Below are 24,258 nucleotides of genomic sequence, written 5' to 3' on the forward strand. Positions count from 1 at the left end.
CCCCTCCCTTGCCCAGCTGGTGCTGCTGTACCTGATACCCCTCAGGACAGGATTGGCCTTCCTGGCAGCCAGGCTCATGCTCCTGGCTCATGCTCAACCTCCTGTCACCCAGGACCCTCAGATCCCTTTATGCAGTGCTGCTTTCCAGCCCCTTGTTCCCCAGTCTGTCTGTATATCCAGGGTTGACCTGTCCCTTTCCTTTGTCAGACAAAGTCTGCGCGGTCCTCTGGTTCATTGAGGTCTCTCTGCCCTTGAGAGACACAACAGCTCCTCCCAATTTTGTGTTTTCTGTGAACTTATTATCCCTTCCAGTCTTGTGTCCAAGCCATTTTTGAAGATTTTGAGCACTGGGCTGAGGATGGAGCGCTGTGGAACCCCACTAGTGACCATGCCCAGCCAAATGTCCCCTCATTCACTGTAACCCTTTGTGCCCAGCCCATGAGCCAGTTGCTCACCCATTGCATCATGTGTTTATCTGGTTGTGTGCTGGACATTTTGTCCAGCTGGATACTGTGAGAGTGTCAAAAGCTTCTATTTTACTGAATGAAGGAATGATTTTTGTAAACATGGCAGCCAGACCAAAGAAATTAGAGAAGACAGAGCATCTGAATATTAAGCTCTTACAGAAACATGCATCGGTTCCCTGCAAGTAGCTCCTTCTGTTTGTTCCTCAAGCCATGCAAAGGTCTGTGTGAGGTGCTCTGAGTAGCATGTGTTTTGCTGTTGTATTTTTGTGTGAATATAAGGATTTTGTCTTAACTTTTCAGGTTTTTGGGTTTTTTAAATTAAAAATAATATACAGAGAAAAGGCAGAAAAGGAACTTAGTTTTGTTAAGGGACAGAATAGTAATGTGTTTTGGGGGAGAACTGTAAACATTTAAAATGCCATGCAGTCAATGAAATGCCCAGAAATTATCATTTAAACACATATAAAAAAAAAAAGTTGGAGTGAATTTCCCGTTTGTGTGTATTTTGATGTTGTAAGATCATGTCACAATGTATTATAGGAAAAATGACTCTCCAAGAAATTCAACAGCAGTTCTTTCCATGCTTTGGGTCATCATAATGTGGGCTTTATTTCCTCCCAAAACCCATGATTTGCCTAATAGAGTCTGCTTTAAACAAAATAAACCTGGTTATGCTATTTAGATATTAATTCACAAGAATGAAAGAGCCTCAGAGTTGCTTATCTAAATCCAATTACTGCTGGTCAAATTCATCCCAGTACAAAAGTTCCCAAGATAAAAGCATACATTACCTAAATGCCCAGAAACGCAGACTGTTTTCAGTTGGGTGGATTGTGCTCAGAGCAATGCTTGAGGCCTTGAGTGAACTCAGACGCTGGGGATATAATTATTAAGCTCTGAACTCGGAAATTACATGATGACTCCATTGGTTTTCACTAAGCAAGGAAGAGTTCTATACACTGGTTACTTGAGTTTCAGTTCCAAGCTTCACTTTTTTTTTTTTTTGAAGAGTACAAGCAGTGGTTGGAATTGGGTAAAAGCTGTATTTTGTACATGCCTCTGCACCCACTGCCTTGTAGATGAGGATGGCAGCACATGTGCAGCACAGGGCAGGGTGAGTGGTAAGAGGTTTATCCTGTCTGGTCCCACAGACATCTGGTGTTACAGGGCTAGCTGTGGCCAGCCTGAAGGTCTCCTTAAAAGACAGAATATGCTGTGCCTATCCCAGAGGCTTTGTTTCCCATAACAACACAGAAAAGTTGAAAAGTTCGAGTGGTCCTCACCAGCCTGGCCTCCTAGGAAATTTGCTCTTTGATGAAACTCCTGGTGACAGCTGTTGCTCAGCCAGCTTCCTCACTTGGCATGTTGCCTGCCAGCAGTGGGGTGGGTGGCACCTGGTTGTTCTGCCTTGAGCTAGTCCTTAGCTGAATCTCACTTGTCTCCTAACCCTAGCTGTCCACTTACCTCCCCTGCACCCTAGCTTTCCACAGGCAGGAGGAGAAATGGCTCAGATTCTTTGTGTGCTTTGAGACAGCCAATTCTCCTCAGTTTGGGGTTGGCTGTGATTAAGGTTCGTGCATCTTATAAGGGGTATTACTCACAGAGGAATGGTTTCCTTCAGGAGCTATCTCCCTTTTAACAGCAGTTATCAAATAACTTTCTGGAACTGATCACGTTGAGCTTTGTCTGTAGTGTAAGTGCTGATCGACCGCCTGCCTGAAAGCTCTTAAAGTGATCTGCTTTGATGTACATACATTAAGGGCTTATTTTGCATTGCTTGCATCTTTCCTGAGCCTGCTGAGTAGTCTGAAAATATGGGGTGCAATTGGGATGGGGCTCTCAAGAGTGATTTTTGACATAGCTCTATAGCCAGGACTGAACAGGGAGATTGTTTCTCTGTGCAGAGCTCTGTGGGCTCTTCCCTTAGTTCTGCCTTTTGTGTGACGTGGTGTCAGTTACTGCTGTTGGTAAGTGAAGAGTTTTTAAGTGACCCTTGTCATTTTAGTAGAGTATGTCAGGTGACTTCAACAGTTTCACTGATATATGCAAGATAAAGTAAAATTGTTTATGTTTGTAAGAAGGTATTTCCACCCCCAACTGAATGTTTTCTTGGAGTGTAAAAGGGGCTGGGCTGGGCCAGATAGGAATTTGTTTCAGCAGCAGGAAGTGAAGGTGCCTGATGTTAAAACTGGGACATGTGATGATGCTACTCTGGTATCCTCTCAGTTTTTGATAGTATGTGACTTCTCAGACACAAACATGTCTTTGCTTTTAATTTCATGACAGATTTTCTCTCTTAGAAGCTGTCCAATAGCTTTTTGTAGTGATGTCTCTGTTGGGGCATTGGCATGGGCAGTGGCAATGAGTTCCCCAAGTAGCTCTTCATTCTGGAACCTGCAGATTTTAAACTTTATGATTTTCTGGGCAGCCCTTATATGTTATAGGAAACAGTGAAGGCAACTAATCACTATTTCACTGCATGGGTTCTTCACTGATGTGGTGAAGTCCTAGTCTGTGCAGTTGCTCCTGACATGGAAACTTTCAAAATTTGACCACCTGGTTTTCCATGAAAATTATTACATAAAAAAAAATAAAATAATAATTAAGTATCAACAATTACAAGGATTTTTAAAAGCACTTGAACAATTTTGTTAGTGGTTACTATGCATTCAGATAACACTTCAGGAAGAGTGTCTGGAAACCTTTTGAACAGCAATTTCCATTTAAATGCTCAATAGACACATTCTCGAGGTAGCCTTCTCAGATTCATTACACCCATTTCCTTGGACAGCATGATGCAGTAGGTTATCCTTAATGATACAGCCATTATTTTGAAGGGTTGGTAATATGGAATTGAGGTGTATTCAATTCTACAGTCATCCTTGTATGACCAGAATTTTTGATTCAATGTCTTTGAAAGAGTACTTCCATGAACTGTACTCAAGAGAAAATTAAATATTGCTCACATTTTCTTACAACAAGGAGACCGTACCTGTTATTTCTTTACATTTATGATTTGTAACACACAGGTGTGCAGGCTGTTGAATTTTGTAATAATTTCCATTTAAATACAAGAAAACAGGAGGTAAACTCTTGTGATGTATTTTATCCTAATTTTGTGAACAATCCCATTGAATACTTTTTTTTGTACTTCTGGGTGAATCAAATTGCAACTGAAGATAAAACAAGCAGAAAACCAAACGACTTTGGAGATGAGCTATAGCTTAATACCACACTTCACACATGAGAGAGAGAAATATGACTGCATCTGTAGCAACAAAATACCTTCCTGATTTCATGCAGCACACAAGCTAACATTCTTCATCAGAACTGATGTTCTGATTACTGTAAAATAATTACTTGAAATATTTAGTAAAACAGTGTCCAAATTAATTCCAATTACTTTCTTGTGGTAGCACTCAGGGTTTATAGCAGTAGATTAAATCGCCGACATATGGCTAATTGCCTATAACAATGTTTGTAATTGTGGCGCCTCTTACCACCGTGATGTCTGTTTTTGCAAACGTGAAGGTGTGCACATAACTTGGAATGTGGGGAGAAGCATTTCCTGAATGGAACAGAATTCTCTGAGTAAAATCTCTAGCATAACCACGTGTTTGCGGGATTGCAGTACAGAGCAAATAACTCTGTGAAATCTGTAATAAAAGCAGGGGTACCACCAATGCCTGTCTCTGCCGGCAAGAAATGTAAACTTCTAGCTCTCAGGTGACTTGGATGAAACAACATATCAATTCATTAGCAGTGGCTGGACTGAAATCGAGGCTGGGTGTTGGTTTTTGGTGGTGGAAGTTTTGGTAGGGGTTGTGTTTTATTTGAGGTTGTTGTGGGTTAGCCACTGGTTTTTGTTGGATTCTTTTTCCATTTATCTGTCAGAGGTGCATTAATGTACAAGATAGGTGTGGTTTTGCATGTTTTTAATGTATTTGATATTAAATCTAAGTAAATCAAATAAATGAAGATGCACTGCACGAGCCAGATTTCCTGCTGCGTAGGCTGACCCACTGAACAGCTATAAATCACTTAATTGAATTTCTCTTTGCCTTCTTAAGACATACTCTAATATCGTACAGGCCAAAGTCAACTTCGGGTACATAAAGAATTATAAAATTAAGTGGAACATGAGTGAGTATAAAGGCCCCAATTCTGGAAACACCTGAGGTCAGAAAAGCATATGATATCATGGCTATCATTAAATCTGTTATGTATTTGGTTGGAGTGGAGCCAGCTGTGGCAAAATAGATTCTCAACTACCTGCCCATGTACCCATCATAGTGCAGTGAACAATGGATTGTGCCTGCCTTCAGAGCCCAAAATCATTCTGGTCTATAGAATCAGAAAAAAGGGGGTGGAGGGGAGGAAGGGTTGTATGACTTTTTTTTGGTTCCTAAAAGATAGCTGAACTGGGGCTTGACTTAGTATACACAAATTATTAGTACCCTTAGGTCAGTTTTTCCTCCACCTCCTGACTGGTTGCAGTCTGAAACAAAATGAAGCCAAACATGCTTTTCCTCCTCAAATGAAAGTCAAATGGAAACAAATGTGTTTGCAAGTTCTTAGGGAAAGGAAAAATAGTGAAATGTAAAATCTCACTGTGCATCACTCAAAAATGCAGCGTAAAGAGAGAGAGGGAAAGGCAGTGCCCTTTATCTTAAACTGAATGGCTACATGTCACTTGCAGTATGGAAACTTCAGCTGAGAATTTTGTCTCAAATTTTTGCTGGTATCAAAGAGAATGATTAGTTAGGCCATTCCCAGTCTTTCCTGTAGGTGCTACTCTCTTTTGTGAGGTATTGAAGTGTTTTCTTGATCCCAGAGTAAAACCCAAGGATCTCTTTTACACTCTGAGTTATTGTACCATTCCCTCTTTCTCTCCCTGTTTGTTTGGTTTTTGTTTCTTTGTGTGCATTTTGGTTTTTTGTTTGTTTTTTTGGGGGGGGGTGTTGTGTGTGTCTTTTTCCCTTTTTTTTTCTTTCTTTTTTTCTTTTTAAATGGTTCCCTGAGCATTTTTACAGAACCATAGGACAAAGAAGAATGTGTGGTATAGTGCTCTAGCTGTCCTTAGAGTTTCTGTATAGTGGGAGACATTGATTTCCTCCTGAGGCAGAGAAGGAAATAGCAGCAAGGTTTTCTACCTTCTGATTTCTGGATCTCAAGTAGAAGTCACTAACACCAAACTTATATTGCTGTAAATAAAGATAAACCAAATAAGCATTTGTCTAACATATGTTTCAATGGTTTATAATTGATGTTGGTTTTTTTCCATGGGTGTTGCTTTACCATTAGAAGACACAATTTTCTTAAATCTTTTGTAATAATGTCCTTTGTGGATGTAGAAACTTGTGTTTCATGGAAAAGTCCTCAAAATGAAAGCCCAATATATCACAATATCAATAATGATTTTTAAAAAATGTGGGAAAGGGCATTTTAAGAGAAGTTCTCTTCAACAAAGACCCAGATGCATCAGAGATTTGAGAAATAAAATTATTTTACTTATTCTTCTGATGTCTTATGTTCATCCATAAGTTCTATCTTCTGTGGTTTTTTTCCCCAAGATTTTGTGATACTCACTATTAAGTCTGCACTTTTAGTCTTAACCTCTGTGAGGTAAACACAGATACCTATTTTATGGTCCAGTTGCTTTATATAACAAGTTGTAGCTGCTGGAATTCCCTCTTCACCGTGCTGAGTCTATCAAATTGCAGTTCAGTGCCATGCTATCTATGGGAGGTGATATAAATTCAAATGAGTATTAACATTCATCTTGGAAAGAGCTGGGAGATGCACACAAGCCTCCAAGGTTCTGTTTATCCAAACTAGATGGAGTGTATATACATAGACATGAATGCACACATGAGCACAGCTGTGCGTGCCTGTGTATAAAAAGTGACCATAATTCCTGCATTTTTGTTAATCCTGGAGGAATGTGGTCCATCTGTATTTAAACCAAACAAACTTAAAATAATTTAGTCAAAGAAGCCTCTTTACTAGTGTGAGTGTTCTAAAATCCTTGCTATGATTGGCATTTATGCTGGCATTGCATGGACCAGAGATGGGCAGGTTGTGGCAAGGGCTCTTCAGGGGAGCTATAAAGGTGTTTGAGGTAGTGGCATAAGGGATCTCTCCAGGATTATCACATGAACATTTTTGAAAAGCTCTAGACCTCTTCATAGGATATGTGTTACATATGCATGCAAAAATCATTATGTGCTTTACTAAAATATAGTAACTTGTACCTCTGATTTTTGTTTTCTCTGTAGGTATGGGAAAATTGTATCCACAAAGGCAATTCTTGACAAAAACACAAATCAGTGCAAAGGTACGTGCAAAGTGTCCACCCTGTGAGTTCATTATCAGTTTGAATGATTGACTGGTGGCTTGACTGCCAAAGCTCTGACTCCAACTGTGCAATCAACATAATGCACAGTATATTACAAACATATTTAATAATGCCAAAGCTTTGAGTTGTGCTTCCAGTAACATTGCTCATTAATTTTTTTCATTAACAAACAAAATGAAAATCACAAATCAGAACAAGTATCAAATTGCTTCAGCAGAAGAGTAAATTACCTTCTAACCACATAGTGCTGTCTGATTTGAATGATATCATCAGTGATGCAAATTGATTTCTTATATAAAACTGAGAAACCTTTGGGAAAAGTTTCCCAAGGAAAACTTGGTCTAATTTTTATGTTTTTGCGAAGTCTTGGCATATGCTAATGGAAGAAGAGAGTATTTTTTATAACACAAATAGATCTGCAAATTGCAATACCAAGATATAGAAATAATTCCTCTTCCAGTTTTATGTTCCTAATTTTTCTGCTAGATATCTGCTAATGTATGAAAATATTTTTAAGTGTAATATAGGATGTTTTGTGTGTGTGTGTGTGGCTATATTTGCTGAGGAAAATATTGACTAACGTGTGCAGTAGTATCTCAGGACTAAAATGGTTACTTATTTATGAGTTTGCAGTGTCACTGAGTCTGTGGGGGAGAAACTGTGCCTTAAAATGGTTCTGTAGGTTTCCACAAGAGGTGTACAGAAAACTTTTGAAGTCATAAGGTCTACTAGAGTGGGTTCTCCTGAAAAGAAGCACATCCTGAATAGCATTTCTATATGTTTTAGTAAAAAGAAAAGGCATTGCAGTTTAGGACTATTTTGTGAATGGCCAGATATGGGGTGAAGAGAAGCAACAGAGAAGCGTTCTGGGGAAATTATGAGATGGGAGAAAAATCCCATACCAAAGATGCTTTTGAGATTTGTAGAAGTGTGTAACTTTATCTGTTGCCTGCCAAAACGAGCATTCATTAGGTACTCAGGAGAAAAGCACATTGGAAGACTGCAGTTCTAGTCTTAGAAAGCCCCACTGACCCAGCTGGTCATGGGCTGTTGTCACAAGTTGCTCTGCTGTGCATTTTCTTTTGCCTGAACGTTCGTTTGATTTCCTTGGGGCACTCATCTGTCAGAATTCTGATAACATCACTCTCTTTCTTTGAATATCAAACCAGGAATAAGATCTCATTGTATTTGGGATTTGGTGGTACTTTTGCTTTTTTTTTGGATTGCATTATAAAGCAGTACTCTTGTGAGCAAAACTTGCTTTTCTCCCATTGCCGGTGGTAAACAAGGGAAGGAATGGATCTGTTTGTGAAACACAAAACGTGAAATGAAAATATTGTAAAGAATATGAATGGTAAAATTTTGAGAAAGAAAAATGTCTAGGTTTAGTGTTCTTTGTATTATAGTTAGCTTTAAGATTATTTTAATAGGAGCCATATAACAATGAATTGGTATTTTCTGTTAGTTTGCTTTCATGCTGTTGTATTACACTGTAGGGCAGAGGTATCTATTTGATTTTCAGAGATGGATCTTTATGACATAAGTAGCGCCATTAAAAGATCATAAACATAATTGGATTTATTAACAGTATGCTTTATGGCATAAAAAAGAATAGATTTTTTTTTTTTTACTGCTTTAAATGCTGGGTACAATTTCCTTTCTCTTCAGTAAAGCTGCCAAAATAAAAAGAAAAAGCTTCCCAGGAATCAGAAGTGGAAGGGACCTGAAGTGGTCAGGACCTGCCTTGGGGTTGGATCGGCTCTAACCCACCACTGAGGGGTATTTCTGTAACCTTTGCTCGAGGGCCTCCAGTGGTGGAGATTCCTGAAGCTCCTCAGGCAATCTTTGATAACACTCCCTCTCCTCACTATAATGAAGCATTTCCTAATGTCTAACCTAAATCTTTCTTGATGCAATTTAAATCTATTGCTTCTTTTCTTATCCCCAGTGGACACATAGAGCAGTTTATTCCTTTCCTTTTTGCAGCAAACATATATATGTGAAGGCTGATCTGCATCTACCTTATCTTTTCCTTAGACTAAGCTAGTGTGTTCTTCTAGTTAGAACACTCTAGTTTTTTAAATTTTTCCTTAAAGGCAATTTGTTTTACATTTCTCAATATATTGCACTTTGCTGGTCTCTCTAATCTTCTCACTCCTTACCTGAAGAACTTGGAGCTGGGCAGAGGGTTTTAGAGGACCTAAATCTGTTAATTTTAAACAGTACAGAGGGGTTTCATATGTCTTCTCTGTGATCACATGACCCTTTTCTTTGTTGATACATATAAATAATTTTACATGTATTTAAAATATAGATGCATCTCTGAGGCACAGGGTGTTGCATGAGGAAAATGGTGCTGGTTTAAGCTGAGATGTTTTGTGCAGCCACAGAATATCTCAGAATAGCTCCCTGGTTTTGTTACTCTCTTGCAGTGCTGCTGCCAGCCAGGCATTCCTTATTCTGTGCTCTGCTCTGGGTTGTTGATTATTCCCTCCTAGAGCTAGAACTTTTCATTTGTCTGTATTGAATTTTATCCAATTTTTTTCCTGTGGTCTCCTTAATTTACTAAGATTTGAGTATAATCTTAAGCCTCCAGAGTGCTTGCAGCACTTACCTCTTTAGTATCCTCTTCACAGTAAATAAATGGTTTCTCTAATCCACTGGACAAGATAATGTGGAAAAGAGTGAATAATAACAGACCTGGGGAAGACTTCAGAGAAAACCCTCTCAGTACACCAGGTAGTGCAATACTAAGCCATTGAGAACTTATTTTTAAAATTGGATCTGTTAATCAGTTTGACACCTACTTCACAGCATTTTCAGCTAGACCTTTTTTCTCCTATCTGCTCAAGTTATGAAAGAGAAGCAAGATTTAACTAAAATATATATTACTGAGCTATTCATAAGGCTGGTTACATACTTTTAGACAAAATTATGATATGACATTTTTTACTCTTTCTGAATCTGTGCTGCATAGGACTAATCACCACCTTTGAGAGGGTCTGTGAATGGATTCACACAACTGTTTGCTCCAAGATTTTTCCAGAAGTTGAAACTGTCTCTAAAACAGTGGAGTCTATACCCATTCCTTAGAAAAACCCAGCAAAAAACAACAGCAAACAGCAATCTCCCCGTGGCCCAACACAATCCACCTTTCCCCAAAACCCAAAAAAAACCCAAACAAAAGCCAGTATTCAAACAACAAAAAGGGAAAAAAAACACACTATTTGTTTGCTCCTTTCCAGTCTTTTGGGTCTCACTCACTTTCTGCCAAGTACGAGATTATCTTGTTAAATGAGCATATCATCCTGTGATGTGTATCCAATGAAGTAAGGTGGATTAAATTCAAGGAGATGATAGAAATTATGGCATGATTAGTGATTTCAGAATGTATTTCAGTGTCATTTGTGTATTGACCAAGGTATAGAGTAAAGCTGAAAGTAGAAATATTTAATTTAGCAAGGAAATTATTTCAAAACTTCCATGCAACAGCAGATCTGTTAAAACAGGTTACTGCTTAGCAAGAAGTGTAAGGTTTCCTTTTGGAGAAATGAGGAAAACATTCAGTGATGTACTTTAAGTCATTCTCCACTATTCCTCAGATTTTTAAAGAGATACCCACAACATTTCTGTCATGATAAGGAGCAGTGTTATCTAAGGATTTCTCCCTGGTCTGAATTAAGCAGTCAGACCTAAATTAATCATATAGGCTGCAAGGGAGTTAGCTAGGGACACCTTTTGACATAACCTCTCATTTTCAGATTGCTCTTTGTTGGTGGTGTAACTGCTAAGTGAGGCAGAGAAGAAGTAACAATCACCCTGTAACAGAACAATATATAAAACAAAATAAGCACAGTCATGACAAAACGGCCAGAAATCTCTGAACAAAGCCAAGAACAAATACATATGGAGAATAATGAAAAACAGACACATGATTCATTCAGATGTTCAAATACAAAACCCCTAATGAACAAGTTGGAGAGTTTTGGCTGCTTTTGCTTTTTCCCTTTCCCTCCCCTCTCTCCCTCTTCCCCTCGCACATTTCCCCTTCTGGGCCTACTGTATTTGCTAATTTAAAAAGTGGGGGAAATGAAATAAAAGAAACCATTCAAGAGAAGCGTTAATCTGAAACGTGTAGCCTCTTCTCTTTCCAGCGCTCGCCCCCCACCCTCTCCAGCCTGGCTTGCCTTTGATAGACCTACGTGCTCAGAGCTGAGGGAATGAGTAATGGTTGTTTCGCAGTACAGTTTCCATACCTCATAGCAATGGAATACAGAACAGTTAATCTGCCAAATGCACAAGCCCATTTCTTAGAGTATGAATTACTGTCATCTGCGTCTGCCCTTGCAGACACTGTAATTGCATGCATGCAGATTTGCTTCCTGGTTTAATCAGGGGCTTGCATGATTTTGAGTATTTTGTTAGGACCTTAGAAGATCAGTACACGAGAATGACTAAAAGTCTGAAATTCCACCTGTGGAAATTTTTTTTTTAACAAATACAACCTATGAAACACGGTAATTTGTAGGAGACTTCAGCGGTATATTCTTAATTTTATGTGTTTTTTTCAAACCATGGGTGACTTGATATGTTGAATAGCAGTGTTTGTCTTGGGAGAGAAATGTGTCTAACATGATGAGGGGAACTACAGTGACTTTATAATTTTAGTATTTCATTATGACATTTTTCTAGTTGAGAACTCTTAGCAATGATCTATTTATTTTTAAAATATGAAAACTGTGGATACAGATATGTATTCATTAGGATTGTGGTAGGTTTATGGTAAAAAAAAAATAAAAAAATGCCATGAGGTCATCTGTGCTAACCCACCATATATCACATACAATTTTATTTCTCCAGTTGCCTTGCTGTTTTTAGACCAGGACGAAAAATTTACCATGACCTATTTTATAAATTGAGAGTTTATTTGTGTAACAAAAATGGAATAACTGGAGGCTTACTATAAGTGCTGGAGATAATTGGAATGGCACGATAAAGTGGTGTTTCATATCTCCCAAAAGGAGTCTGTCCTGCCTTGTGTCAGTGTTGCTACTCATATGCTTAAGCTCACCAGCATCCCTAAGTGCTCTAATGCATTGGAGCTTAATGAGCTGGAGGTTTCTGCTCTGGTGTTCTGATAAACGGAGTTTATATACATATAGTTAATATACCTCGGTATGTGTGTTAGATAAAATACTTTCAAAACTCCAAATTTTATGAAGTATTCTCTGGACATTTTCTATGAAAAGTGGAGGTTATTTGTGATTATATTAAATTATGCATTTTTACTTTATATTTTTAGTTAATTTTCCTATACTTAAGATGGCACAATTTGGTTATGACTAGCAATGTGAAGCAAGTCTATGTAAAATAATAAGCTGGTGAGAAAAAGCTAAGCTACATAGAAAGCTATTTAGTTAATAAATTTTTTTATTTGGAGTAAGCTCGAATTACAATAACTGTGCTGTGTAATTTATGATTCTCAGAATTGCCATTTTGAGAGAGAAAAAAATCCAGACAAGTAGGTCTGTGCCTGATCACAGACTGTAAACTGTTCACACTAGGAGGGCATGCACAGTGTGCTTCAAGGGGAAATGGATCTTGTAGAAAGTAAATAATTTGTAAAACAGACTTATTTAATTTTGAAATTCTAGACTTGTGTAGCTAATAAATCAGTCCTGTTTTCGGTGCCAGAGTAGCAATAGATGTGCTGGTTTTTTGTGCATTAGTTTTGTTTGTTTGCATTTCTTATTTTTTTTATTCTTTTTGATCCAATCCAAAGCTCTATATAACCAGTGGCATAATAGTTCTCAAGTTATTAAAAGTGTAGCAACATGGAATATTTTAATTCAGCAGGTTTTCTGACAGTGAGGTGTTTGTGCTAGCTGGACATGGGCTGAGGGTGTGGCAGGGGCTCCGCAAGTTTTGTCTGTGGCTCTGCTGGTCCATCTCACCACTGACCTGCAGCATGGTCCTTCTGTTCCTGGGTCTCCTGTACAGAGAGCACAAACTGTGCTGAGTTGTACCACTTTTGGTTAGCAAGCCAGCTGATAGAACCAAATCTCCAGAGATCCAAGGACAAAGTCTTCAACAGTGTCACTGAGTCCCTGTTTCTAAGCAGTTGAAAGGAAAAAAGCAAACTTGCAATGCTGCATGTTTTGATAAGATACATTAAACAACATGAGGCTAGTTGTTTAAAATTTGTAAACATTTGGAGGTGTTTTTAGTCTTATTTCTGGGATGTTTGTTAAATTTCAGTGTTTTTTTTACTTTCACTCCTGTGGTTTTTATAAGTAAAGGTTGAGATCATATTTTTTTCTGTTTAAATTAAAAAGTGATATTACTATGGAACCACATGAGACCAAGAGTCAAGACTTAAAAAAAAATACCTAAAGGAGACATCTAAACACCATGATGGCAGGTATACATCAAAATGAAGTGAAAGGAATTGCCAGTAAAAAAACATGAGGTTGTTCCCTCACGAATGAAGTGTAAATTCACACCCAAGTTTAGCAAATAAAAGCTTGTTTGATCTCTGGGCTCATGAGCTATGATGCTTTGTAAATCTGACCACTTTAAGAAGTTACCAGAAATTATATGGGGGGTGGGAAAGCTGTATATGTAAATTAAAAATAACTACATAGTTGTCTCCTTGAATTTACAGATGATATGTTCATGGGTGTTTAGGTATCATAACAAAGCAATTTTCCTGGCACCTGTTGGTTTGGCCAGCAGGCATTATTATGTCTTGGCAAATGTGCAAGTGTTTTGCAAAATCTCATTTTAGCTTAGAGGCAGAAATTCTTCTGTCTGTATATTTTTGAATGCTTTTCACGTCTGCTGAAGTGAAATAGGAAATAATTCAATGAGTTGTGCCCAGCAAGTCCTCATAGCTGGAGCATGCCAGCATTGGCCAGTGTGTCACCGTGGTGAGGACTCAGAGACATACCCACCCCAATGCCTGCAAAATGCAGCTGCATCTCAGAAAACATTCCTGACTGCCTCTAAACAGAGCTCTGTCTAAGCAGGACCTCTAAAAGATGTTTACTGAGTTTAAAGCCAGGTCGTCTACAGAGGAAACTCCTTCCTAATTAGTTCCCCAGACACTTTCTTAAACGGCTTCTTTGCAATTAAGGAAAAAAATTCCTGGGTCATTATCTTTTCATAAATGAACTCATGCCCTAGCAAATATTTTCTGTAAGGAGACCCAAGATGCTCAAGTATTCTGTGACATATCTAATCTGTGATTATTCTTAATTTACTGCTTCCAAAATCTGCAGGCCCATATCACTGACAAATAATTGGTTTAACTTTGTTTCCTCCCAGAGAAATAAAAAAGTAAAATTTCCATTTGTACACAGTGATTAATGTTTTGATTCATTGGTCTGTATAAAACTTTGCCAATAGCTTGGCATGCTCTTGAAGTGCATTTTGGGACTGGGTAATGCTAGTAGGCTCTTAGTGGTCTCAGCAGACTTGGAAATATCTATTTCATATCATAGAAATGAACAGAAGAAAATTTTTTTTATCCGAACAGTGGCTCATAATCAGCTTTGTTGAAAGCTTCCTTACAATGCCGTGGCTATTTCAAATATCTTGAAGAATCTTTGCTTAAACTTTTTTTTTTCTGATGCCGTGATACAGCACCCTAGACACCAGTAAATCTGTTAGGCCTCTGGTTGCTTGAAGGCAAGTCATCTCATCTAAAAGTGATGGTACACTGTTCAGAAGTTGCTTCTCAAAAGTCTCAAGACCTTCAGCACAACAGCTGAGCTGTAGAAACCCAGGGCAGAGGCAGGAGGAAGAGGACAGTGCCCAGCTCCTTAGTTTTGCTGGAGCCTACTCCGTTAGGCTCTCTCAGAGTATCTGCATATGCCAAACATATGCTGCCTTGATATAGTGACAACTTGATAATGAATCCGATTGACAGGCTCTTATTGAACGTGGGTACTCAACAGGAACCATTCTGAATCAGATCTGTGAGTTACAAGGCGACTTCACTTCAGTGGTTTGCCAGCAGAGAGGTCGCTGCTCGCTTTTCCCCTGCTTTTGTTTCGAAGAGTAGCATTCGCTTACCCAAGTGAATTAAGTCAATGTTCTCTTTCTTGGTAGAGGGCATGCTGTGAAACACTGAGACTGTGCCTTCATTTTTATTACATCTGTCTTTCTGGGTGTCTGAGGGCTGCCTGTCTGGAGATGGTCTAGAATTGCTTGAACAGGAATAGATGTGCAGCACAAGAGAAAAAACAAAACCACTGGAAATAAAGACATAGTTCCCTCATGTGATCAAAATACCCACCCACACCACTTCTGGGAAAGGAACTGGCAGGCATTAATAATATTGCTCCATCTATTTAGGCTGTGGTAGCCATATACAGTTGTGTGAGCACTAATGCTCTAGGTGCTAATCAAAAGTAAAGAAAACAATTGTACTTTACCAAGAAAAAAACAACTAAAAGGCAACCTTGTCCTATGGACACTGCAACACAGATCTTTGAAAAAGAGCTGGGTCCACAATCAATTTAGGTACCGCAAGTAATGTTAGGATTTTGAATGGAGTTAAATGACATTTATTTAAATTACTGAATCCTGTACAAAACAAACAAACCAGTCTTTCAGCTCTCCTGAGAATAATTGTACATTTGGGTAACATTTAATGAATTTTTTCAACCCAAAATGTTTTGAGGAGAGATAAATTTATAGATGAGTAAAGGAGGGGAGGCCATGTTAGGGGTGCTAGAAATGACTCTCCTACTTGATGAAATAGTTTTTGTCTGACTGGGTCTTCCCCAGGACGAATAATTGGCTCATGTTTTCTTCCATTAGATGGCAGTGGTGTGATATGTGGTTTCTCTGGACCCCCAAACTGCAATTTTTAATAAAAAATTACAAATGGTTAAATTTTCTTAGTTTGGTTTCCAATTTCAGAGTCTTCAAGCTGTCAATTTTTTATTCACATAGAAGTTTACAACTTATTGTCCAGTTTAAAGCAAAATAAGGCCGAGACTTTCAAATAGAAACACATTAAATATTTTCAGAAAATGGGCAATTATGTAGAATGGACACTCAGTTGTCCTACTACAAGGATGGATTTAGTTTAAGTCTACCTGAAGTAACTACAGCATTTTACTAGTTAGTCCTCTATGGTAGAACCAGATCTTGTCTGGTTTTGGCCAACAAGGAGTTTGGGAGGGAGATACAGGTATGAGAATAGAGGGTGAAATCAGTAGGAAATGCTTGAAGAGAGGGATGGAAGTCACTGCAGCAAGCTGTAGCATCACACTTGGGGACAGGACATGGGCAGAGGCAAGAAAGAAGAGGCTCAAATGTATAAAGAAAACAGGCTTTCTTTGTTTCATTGCATATAGAATGTTCTGTTTTATTGTAAACAAGGGAGAAAAAGAGTTGAGTATTTTTATATGATCTTTATAAAGATCTTTCAGGCACGTTCCTTTGCTCCTTGTGATATTAGTTGTGCTGTTGTTTTTTATTAACTTATTAAATATGGAGCAGTAAACACTATTTTTAAATTAATTGAAACGGACTTGTTGCCCTTTATAGCTTTTTATTAATTGAATATTTTTGCTAAGCTGTCTGCTTTCAGAGCAAAGGCTGCAGTCAGGAGATGGGGGTCAATGGGACCTCCATTTAAATGCATGTTATCTCTGTGTTAATTGCCTGCATATTTAACCAACCAAGCATGTCATTCTGCAGAAACTAAAGGTTTTTGTGGTCAGCCTTTAATCACAAAACAGCAAGAAAAGGTCTGAGTGACCTGGTTTGCCTGAGGTATCTTGGTTGCTCTTGTCAGTCACTTCAGCCCACAGTAAATTGCAGGGTAAATTCCACATAATTGATGGAAGGTATCTTTAGAAAAAGCCCCAAAACTAAGGGAAAAAAAAAACCCAACCAAAACTGTGCTCATTATTTTAGTGTTCAATTTTTGTTGATTTGTTGGACATTGTTTAAGTAATTTCCTTTTCAAATAGAAATAGATTTTATTGCTAGTATAGACAGTTATTAGAGAAGTCACAGAACAGACATTAAATATGCTTTGAGTTTTGGAGATGCATACATATTTATCAAGTTGGGTGAATTTAAGTTCTTACATCAGAAAGAATTGCATAGCTCTGCCTGCCATGCTCTATTTTCATGTTTTTTTTACTGCAGAAGTGGTAAAATTGTTACACTTAATAGAGAGAGGTGTATGCTGTGCAACAAGTCCTTCTGAGGCTGCTGGGATTAACGAACTTCTGCTGTGTTTTCACCAGTGTCTAGTAATGAGATTGAAGTTTTGGAATTTAAAAATCTTTGAAACTACTACTTCTGTCAAATTTGCTTGAATGGGACCAGTCAGTTCAAAAGTAATGGGAAAGGAGGTGCTGACAGGGAAATGTATGTAGACATTTCTGCTGGGTGTTCTTTGCCTTGATTTCTGCTTCTTTTGTAATAATTCCTGGAATTCAATTTACCTTTCTGAGCAAATAGAAAGCTGACACTTTTATGGACATTTCAAAGGGCATCATAATGTAAAGCCAGTGTTTTCTCACATGTGCATCACTACATTTATCTCAATTTAATTTCTTCTTCTGGTTTATTACCCAGTTTCTTACTTTAATAAGATTCTCTGCAGCTCTTCAAAGATGTGTCTCCTGTTTTGTCTCCTAAATTATCTTGTCCCCTCACTGCTTAGCTGCTTCTTGTCATTTAGAAGTGAGATATGCAGTATGGTTCCTGGCAAAGCTCCTTGTGGAAGTCCACTGGTCCTCCTTCCCCCTTGTAAGAAAGATCATGCCCTCTACACTCTGTTTTTATCTCTTAACCAATTGTTTACCCAAGAACTTTTCCTCTTAAGCTATGGCTGCTTAGTTTCCTAAGAAGTCTTTTGTGAGGGCCTTGTCAAACGTCCTTTGGAGATCTGAGCAGACTCTATTAGCCAGATCACCCTTATCCACAGGCTTGCTGACCTTTTCAAAATACTCCAATAGCTCTGTGAGACAAACCTACAAAAGCTAGGTTAACTCTTTCAACATATTTTATTTCTATTGATTTTACTCTGTTTCTGTAATTTCTGGTGATATGACATCAAGTTTGCAGATCTTTACGTACCTGAATCTTACCAGGGATGTTTTCAGAACATTGGGATCATGTGTGCCATCTCCCAGTCCTCAGGTACAAAGTCAGTTTTAGGAAAAAACAAAAACCTGCACACCACTCCTCAGTGTGTGTAGTCAGTTATTGCGTCCTGGAGATCTTTTCAAATGGGGAGGGTAAATACCATCTGTTGTTGCAATTTGTTAGTGTTCACTTTTGTCAATTTGTCCTATAACCTTCTCTGTGGTCATTTAAAATTAAGAGCTGCATCTGTTCTGGGCTTCCTAAGCAGCTGCTCTCCGAAATGGCACCTAAAAATGTGATCTTTGCATTATGTCCCATTTTGCCCAATCTGTGTAGGGATGATAAAAGTCCTCTATGAGCACTCCACTTACTGCTTTTCTGCACAGTTCTGCATTTCAGTTCTTGCAGGTTATGTGTTACTCTCTGTCATGTTTTGTCTGATCATTTCTACCACACCAGCAAAGCCTGCTTTGTCTGTGCCATGCGTATTAGATCTTGATGTTCAGATGATCTTTCCATTACCTTGCTTTCACAGTTTTTCTGTGTCTGTTTTCTGACTGTAGTATGTATTTAAGTTCACCCATCTTATTTCTTAAGGCTTAAAACACTTAGGGAGCCACTGATATTTCAGTTGTGTTGTCAGCATTTGAGTGACTCCATGGTCACTTTGCATTACAGTATGTCCACTTCGCTTCTCCAGCCTGGTCTTTCATTTGCAAGAGGGATAGATCTAGGTCACCTTCTGATTTTTTCAAAGGTTACCAATTCCCCCATCTGCTTGCCTGGAGAGAGAGACTGTCAATACTCCAACCTACTCCTTTCTTCTGGTTAGTTCCAATTTCTAGAGGGACACTTCAAATGCAAGAAGATGCAATGGCAACAGCTCTCAGTGGGAAAGATCCAGCACTGGATTATATTCTGCTTTACCACCCAAGTCCTGCCATTGAACTTGGATCTGCCCTAATAGACCTGGACCTGCTGCCTTTGTGTGCAGCTCTCCCATGGGCAAAACATGGAATTGTGATAGTTGGCACATTAAATTGTTTAATTCCCACTTCAATTTCTTCTCCCGAGCTATTTGATAGGGCTGTTCCTACCACTTCTTTCTATCCAGGTAATCCATTTCACCTCCCCTCCTCTGCTGCCCTGAAGACAAAAACTAGTTTGTTCCTTCTTCCATGCAGTCAAACTCATGCTCCTATGGTCTCAGTTTAATTCTTGGAAATGCTGAGGCTCTTCTTACTCAAATGAGTATAGAGAAGGATTGGTGAGGAATGGAAGACATAGCAAACAACATTTACAACACCAGATGAAGAAATCAGTGTCTGGTATTAGGCAAGGGACAAAAATGTGTGTACAATGCTGGCAGCAAGAATAAGCGAGAGTAAACAGGCTGTGATAAAATATGGGTGAGAGTTTCTGACCACCAGAGCAGCCAAGTTTTTGTACAGAGGGTGGAGCAAACTCAGTTTTTATGATAGCGGGAGTTGTGGCACAAGCCTGCTTAAGAGTGGGGTCAGGATTCTTGCCCAAATGCATGCACTTATTTTGAAGAGTTCCCCCAACATTCTGCGTCTGGAGTCAGGCAAACATTGTAAGATGTATTTTTATACAACTACTTTAATAATCTCTGTAGCTGCACCCCGGCAGGGAGCACTGGGGAGGGAGCTGGGGAGTTCCTTTTATGACTGCTGTCCTTGGGGCTGTTGTACTGGGTGCTGGCTCAGGGCTGTTGGGACTGTGATACTCCACCACGCTATCTACAGCCCTTCTGAGCAAATCTTTACCTGGAAGACAGCTTCTAGGGCAGCTCTTTGAAGAAAGGACCTGGCTCTTGAGTTAAAATAGAGGGCAACTGTCTCACTCATCCTGAGCCAGCCTGACTGGCTGTATTGGGGTGCATGTCAGTGTGTGGGAGAAGCTGTGATGGTTGGCTGAAATGCTTGGGAGCAGGAGCTGGAGGAGTGAAGTGTGGCTCTGTTACAGCTCATCTCCTTGCAAATTATCTGTGTGTTTGCCAGTGTGAGGCCTAGGAAATGTCTGCAGGTTTGCACATTAAAGGGAAAAAAACCAAAAAAACAACTCCGAAATGGGTTTTGTCAAATTAACCTTCAAAAGGTCCAGCAAGGTGAGCTTTCAGTGTTTCGGAAGTGACGATAAGGCAGAGGACTGGCTATGAAATGTTCTTATTTTAGATGGAAGTTCTGACTGTCACTGAGTCAGTTCATATTAATAAAGCTTGTAAGAAAATAGGATTTTCAGATTACACTTTTAAAGCCCCATGTTCCCACTGTGTTTTAGGGAAGAGTAGAAGCACATGTTACCCATAGGACTAAGTGAAACCAGAAATTTTGTTTTAATTTGGGCAGCCTTTCCTGACACTCAGCTCCTGTGTCTGGCACTCCTGAAAGGGAGAAGAGTAGAATGTAAAAGGGGAAAAAATTTCCAGTCAACATTTGGTTTGAATTTCCATACAGCTTTAGAGAAGAATAGGAAAAAAGGAGAAAGGTACCATTACAGTATAGGTCCACTTTATCCTCAGAAAAATTATCTGTTCTGTAAATGCCTTTCTTTCTATGCTTCATCAGGCTCTCTGCACTGTTATTTTATCCTGGTAAATAATGATTTAAGTAGAGGGAACTTTGCAATACAGAAATATTTGGATTGGAATATAGAAAATTGTGTTTCATTATTTATTTCAGGGTTTTATTTACTTAATAAATTGAATACACCCACCCACCCCCCACCCATTCCTTTAGAAAACTGAAATAAGATCTAATGTTGTAGGTTATTTCCTCTCTGGTAGAGATCTGCAGATTGAAGATCTAGTCTATGCTATTCAAGACATTGTAAGAAAATATCTAAGTTAGACTAGAGAAGGCCTTTAGTTCTAAGGCCTCAGTTGCCCTTTGCAGAGCAGTGCTATTGAGGAGTTTGTGATATATATACGGAGATACATGTAAATATGGGTGTATGTGTGCTGAACTACTTTATGATGAGCTGATGTCTCTGTCCATCTCATATAACACCTTGAATCATTATAATGCAGGAGAAAACAATTCTGTGCATTTAAGTTATACAAGGCTTAATTCCTAAATAATAATTAAAACTATAATTTTGATCTGGTGATAAACTTTCCTAGAAAGCATAGTTTAATTATCAAGATCAGTGCTGACATTTGAAGTTGACAGTAGGGTTCAACTCATTAATGTTTCCATTTTGCATGTGTCATTTACTCTGCTTTCTAAATTTTCTGAACATAAGATGGGGCCGCCTCAGGATGTGTATGCTTAATATTAGATGCATGCTGAAGCACAGTACTGAAGAAGGCTTTGAGTTTCACTAAAATCAATCTTCTTGATGAACCATGTGTCGGCTCCTAAGCATCCCGGTGCTTCAAAGTTCATTTTAGGACAAAGGATGGGTAAGCTCACTATTACAGAAGCCACAAAATCTGCCATTTATACTGACCCATGCCCCTCGGTGTTTTGTTTTATAGGACTCTTAGAAATATCACAGACCTGAGGATATATTTGAAAAGCTTCCTCTCCCTTTCATGATGATGTAAAGGAGGTGTTCACGGGTCTGACATGCTTAGAATGAATTTGATCATTACAGCTAGATGGCATGTCAAAAATGTTGTCTCCATTATTTCAGTGAAACCCTGGCTATGTGTTTAAGATGGTGGCAGCCTCAAGGAGTACATGTCCCACTTACTTGGAGAAGACATTATACTCCTAGTATTTATGTTGGCTGGCCTGCATGCTTGTTTTAAATATATCCTGTTTGGATCTTTTGAGTCACTTTTCAGATTCAGGGCTGAATCTTCAAGTAGTTTGTCAACTACTCTCAAAAGTGAGATACAGAGACTTAAAATGTCTCAAAGTCTATGATACTTTTGGGAAATACATTTCTACACTTGATAAGTGCTTGCTTGTTCTGCTTGTGCTACTACCTCTGAAGTTGCACGTCCCTGTGATTAAAATATGTTTAGTGGATTATTTTGATGCACAGTTCTGTAAACTCATACATCTGTGTGTATGAGTGTGAATGTCTCCTTTAATTATTAAATGGGGACTGCTAGAGGAGTAAAAGCTTTTGGAAAGCTCAGAGTTAATGTAGAAGTGAAGAGGACATTTTTCTTTGCAAACTTCTGGAGCAAAGAAGGCATTTTACACCAACTGGCAAAGAGCTTATAGGGCACACTTCCAAACCTTCAGAAAAAGTTTCCCACAAAGACTTTTTTTTCTCTTTTTTTTAAAGTCATGCTGCAGGAATTAAGTTGGAGATATCACTGACCGAAAGGACATTTTTTCTGAATGAGCCGGGAACCAAAGGAAATGACTCTGGGGTTTGAAATCCTTTTATTTCCTCTGTGGAAGATATCTGTGCAGCTGAAACGAACCATTCTGGCTGGCTCCAAGCCAAACTTTATGGGAACTGAGATTAGGAAGTTCTATGGTCAAAATAGCCATTGAACAAATTGCTTCCAGTGTAAAGCCTCAAATTTCCTGATAAAGCTACAGTGTTTAACCCTTCTTTTTCACTTGGGTGAACAGCCTGACTGTTATTAGGCACAAATTGTTTATCCAGTTGTGGTCCCCGTAGTGCTCTCAGAATTGCCAGCAAGAGTTTTGCCGTTTTTTTACTTTTATGTGAGGTAGGCAAAACAAAACCCAGGAAAAAAAATAAAAATGTTGGAACCATTTTGGGTGATGCTTCCCACTTAAGATAGCAGGAAAAGTGCTATAAACAAGACATCAGATTGTCAACTGCAGTGTATGGCGTTTTCATCTTGCAGCCCTTTCTGAAGGGATGCTTTATTTTGTTTTATGATGGTGTTAGCTGGCTTGTTTGGCCTTCATGAACTAAATGAAGAGGCAGGAGCAATAGCAGCTGTTCCTCTGAACTGCACTATTGACTCCAGAAAGTGCTCAAAAGCAGAGTTGCTGTGACTGGAGCACCAAGCCTGGCCTCTGAATGGTGTGGTACGGGCACACTAATCTCCAAACAAAATTACCTGATTTAGAACAACAAAATGCTACAATTGTGGTTATGGATTTCTTTTGCTGTTACCATCAAACTGGAAAGCCCGGAAGGGAAGCAAAGAGAACTAATGGTGGCACTGGGAGTGAAGACCCAGTGTGCTGATGTGTCCTTAACCCCAGTGTGCTTGGAACTCCATTGGGCCAGGAACTCCTGCCAGCCACCTACTTGTGCACATGCCCATCTCTTTTCCACGTGGGCAGTGCCTCCAAGCAGAGCTTGTGCCACCTGTGTGTAGGCTGTGTTTTGGGCAGTTCTTGAAGAGGATGTTGGTAATTACACTGTAACCAGGATGTGGTGGCATCCAGTTGCTCTGTCCCTACCAGTGCTGTTTAGTTCCCCAAAGCGTGTGTGCCATTGTGCATACTTTGTGTTTCATGCATTAATGCCTTTGTGCAACCTAAATTTAAAAGTCCTAAATCTTAGACAGGTGTTTCCATCATTTCACCTGAGAGACTAATTCCCGAAATAATAAAACTCATTATTAGTAAGATTTTTTTTCTTTATACTCAGCCTAAATTTTGCTTTTCCTAATTTAATCCCACTACTCTTCATTATCCTTCCTCCCCTACCTCTGGGCACCACGCTAATTAATTCATCTCCCTCTTTGGTTTTTGCTTCTTACCCTTCAATATTATAGTTCAATGTTAAAATGCACTCCTCTGTTCTTATATTTACTCAGCTCAACAGATATATTTGAGCTACAGCAATCTTTCCTTGTAAAACTTTGTGCTGACCTCTATTCAATGTTATTGTTCATCAGTGAACAAACCCTCTGGTTTGTTTACAAATTGCTGGTATGAAACTGATCAGAACAAGATGCATTACCCCAGGTAAGTGTGTGAGTGACATTGTAAACTGGGATTTTATATATCAGTGCCTTTAAACCATTTTTGTTTGCTTTTTCTTGGGCTTTATTTTGTTGTTGCTGTTGGGTTGTTATTTTTTTTTTTTATTTAAAGGCAGATTGATTGTAGTTTTCATGATCTGACACTTCTTATACATATCTAGGGAGTCATATTTAATAAGTATTTAGGGCATACGTGATTTTAATAATTTGATTATTTTTGCCATTTGATATATATGTGGGTGTCCTGGTATAAACCTTTCAAAAGTCTCGGCTTGCATGTCTCTCCTTTTCCATCAGTTCTATTTCTGGAATGATTTCTTAACATTTTGAGGCCCCTTCTTTACTATTCTACCCTTTGTTAGTTAAATAATTAATTAGTAATAAATAAGTAAATCTCTGTTCCTTAATGACATTCTATC

General features: G+C 38.8%; 1 protein-coding gene across 3 annotated transcripts in view; it reads left to right on the forward strand.

Moving 5' to 3' along the window:
• The window catches only part of RBMS3 (RNA binding motif single stranded interacting protein 3), a 446,028-nt gene that overhangs the window by 115,320 nt on the left and 306,450 nt on the right, over positions 1 to 24,258 (forward strand). For all 3 annotated transcript variants that reach the window (XR_004495821.1, XM_019005566.2, XM_015617215.2), the window contains exon 3: positions 6,746 to 6,804. Coding sequence is in view for 2 of the 3 variants with exons in the window: in XM_019005566.2 (XP_018861111.1) it covers positions 6,746 to 6,804 (59 nt within the window). In the remaining variant the exon portion in view is untranslated. The remainder of the gene's footprint in view (positions 1 to 6,745; positions 6,805 to 24,258) is intronic.

Source organism: Parus major, chromosome 2 (assembly GCF_001522545.3).
Source record: "Parus major isolate Abel chromosome 2, Parus_major1.1, whole genome shotgun sequence".
Classification (NCBI taxonomy): domain Eukaryota; kingdom Metazoa; phylum Chordata; class Aves; order Passeriformes; family Paridae; genus Parus; species Parus major.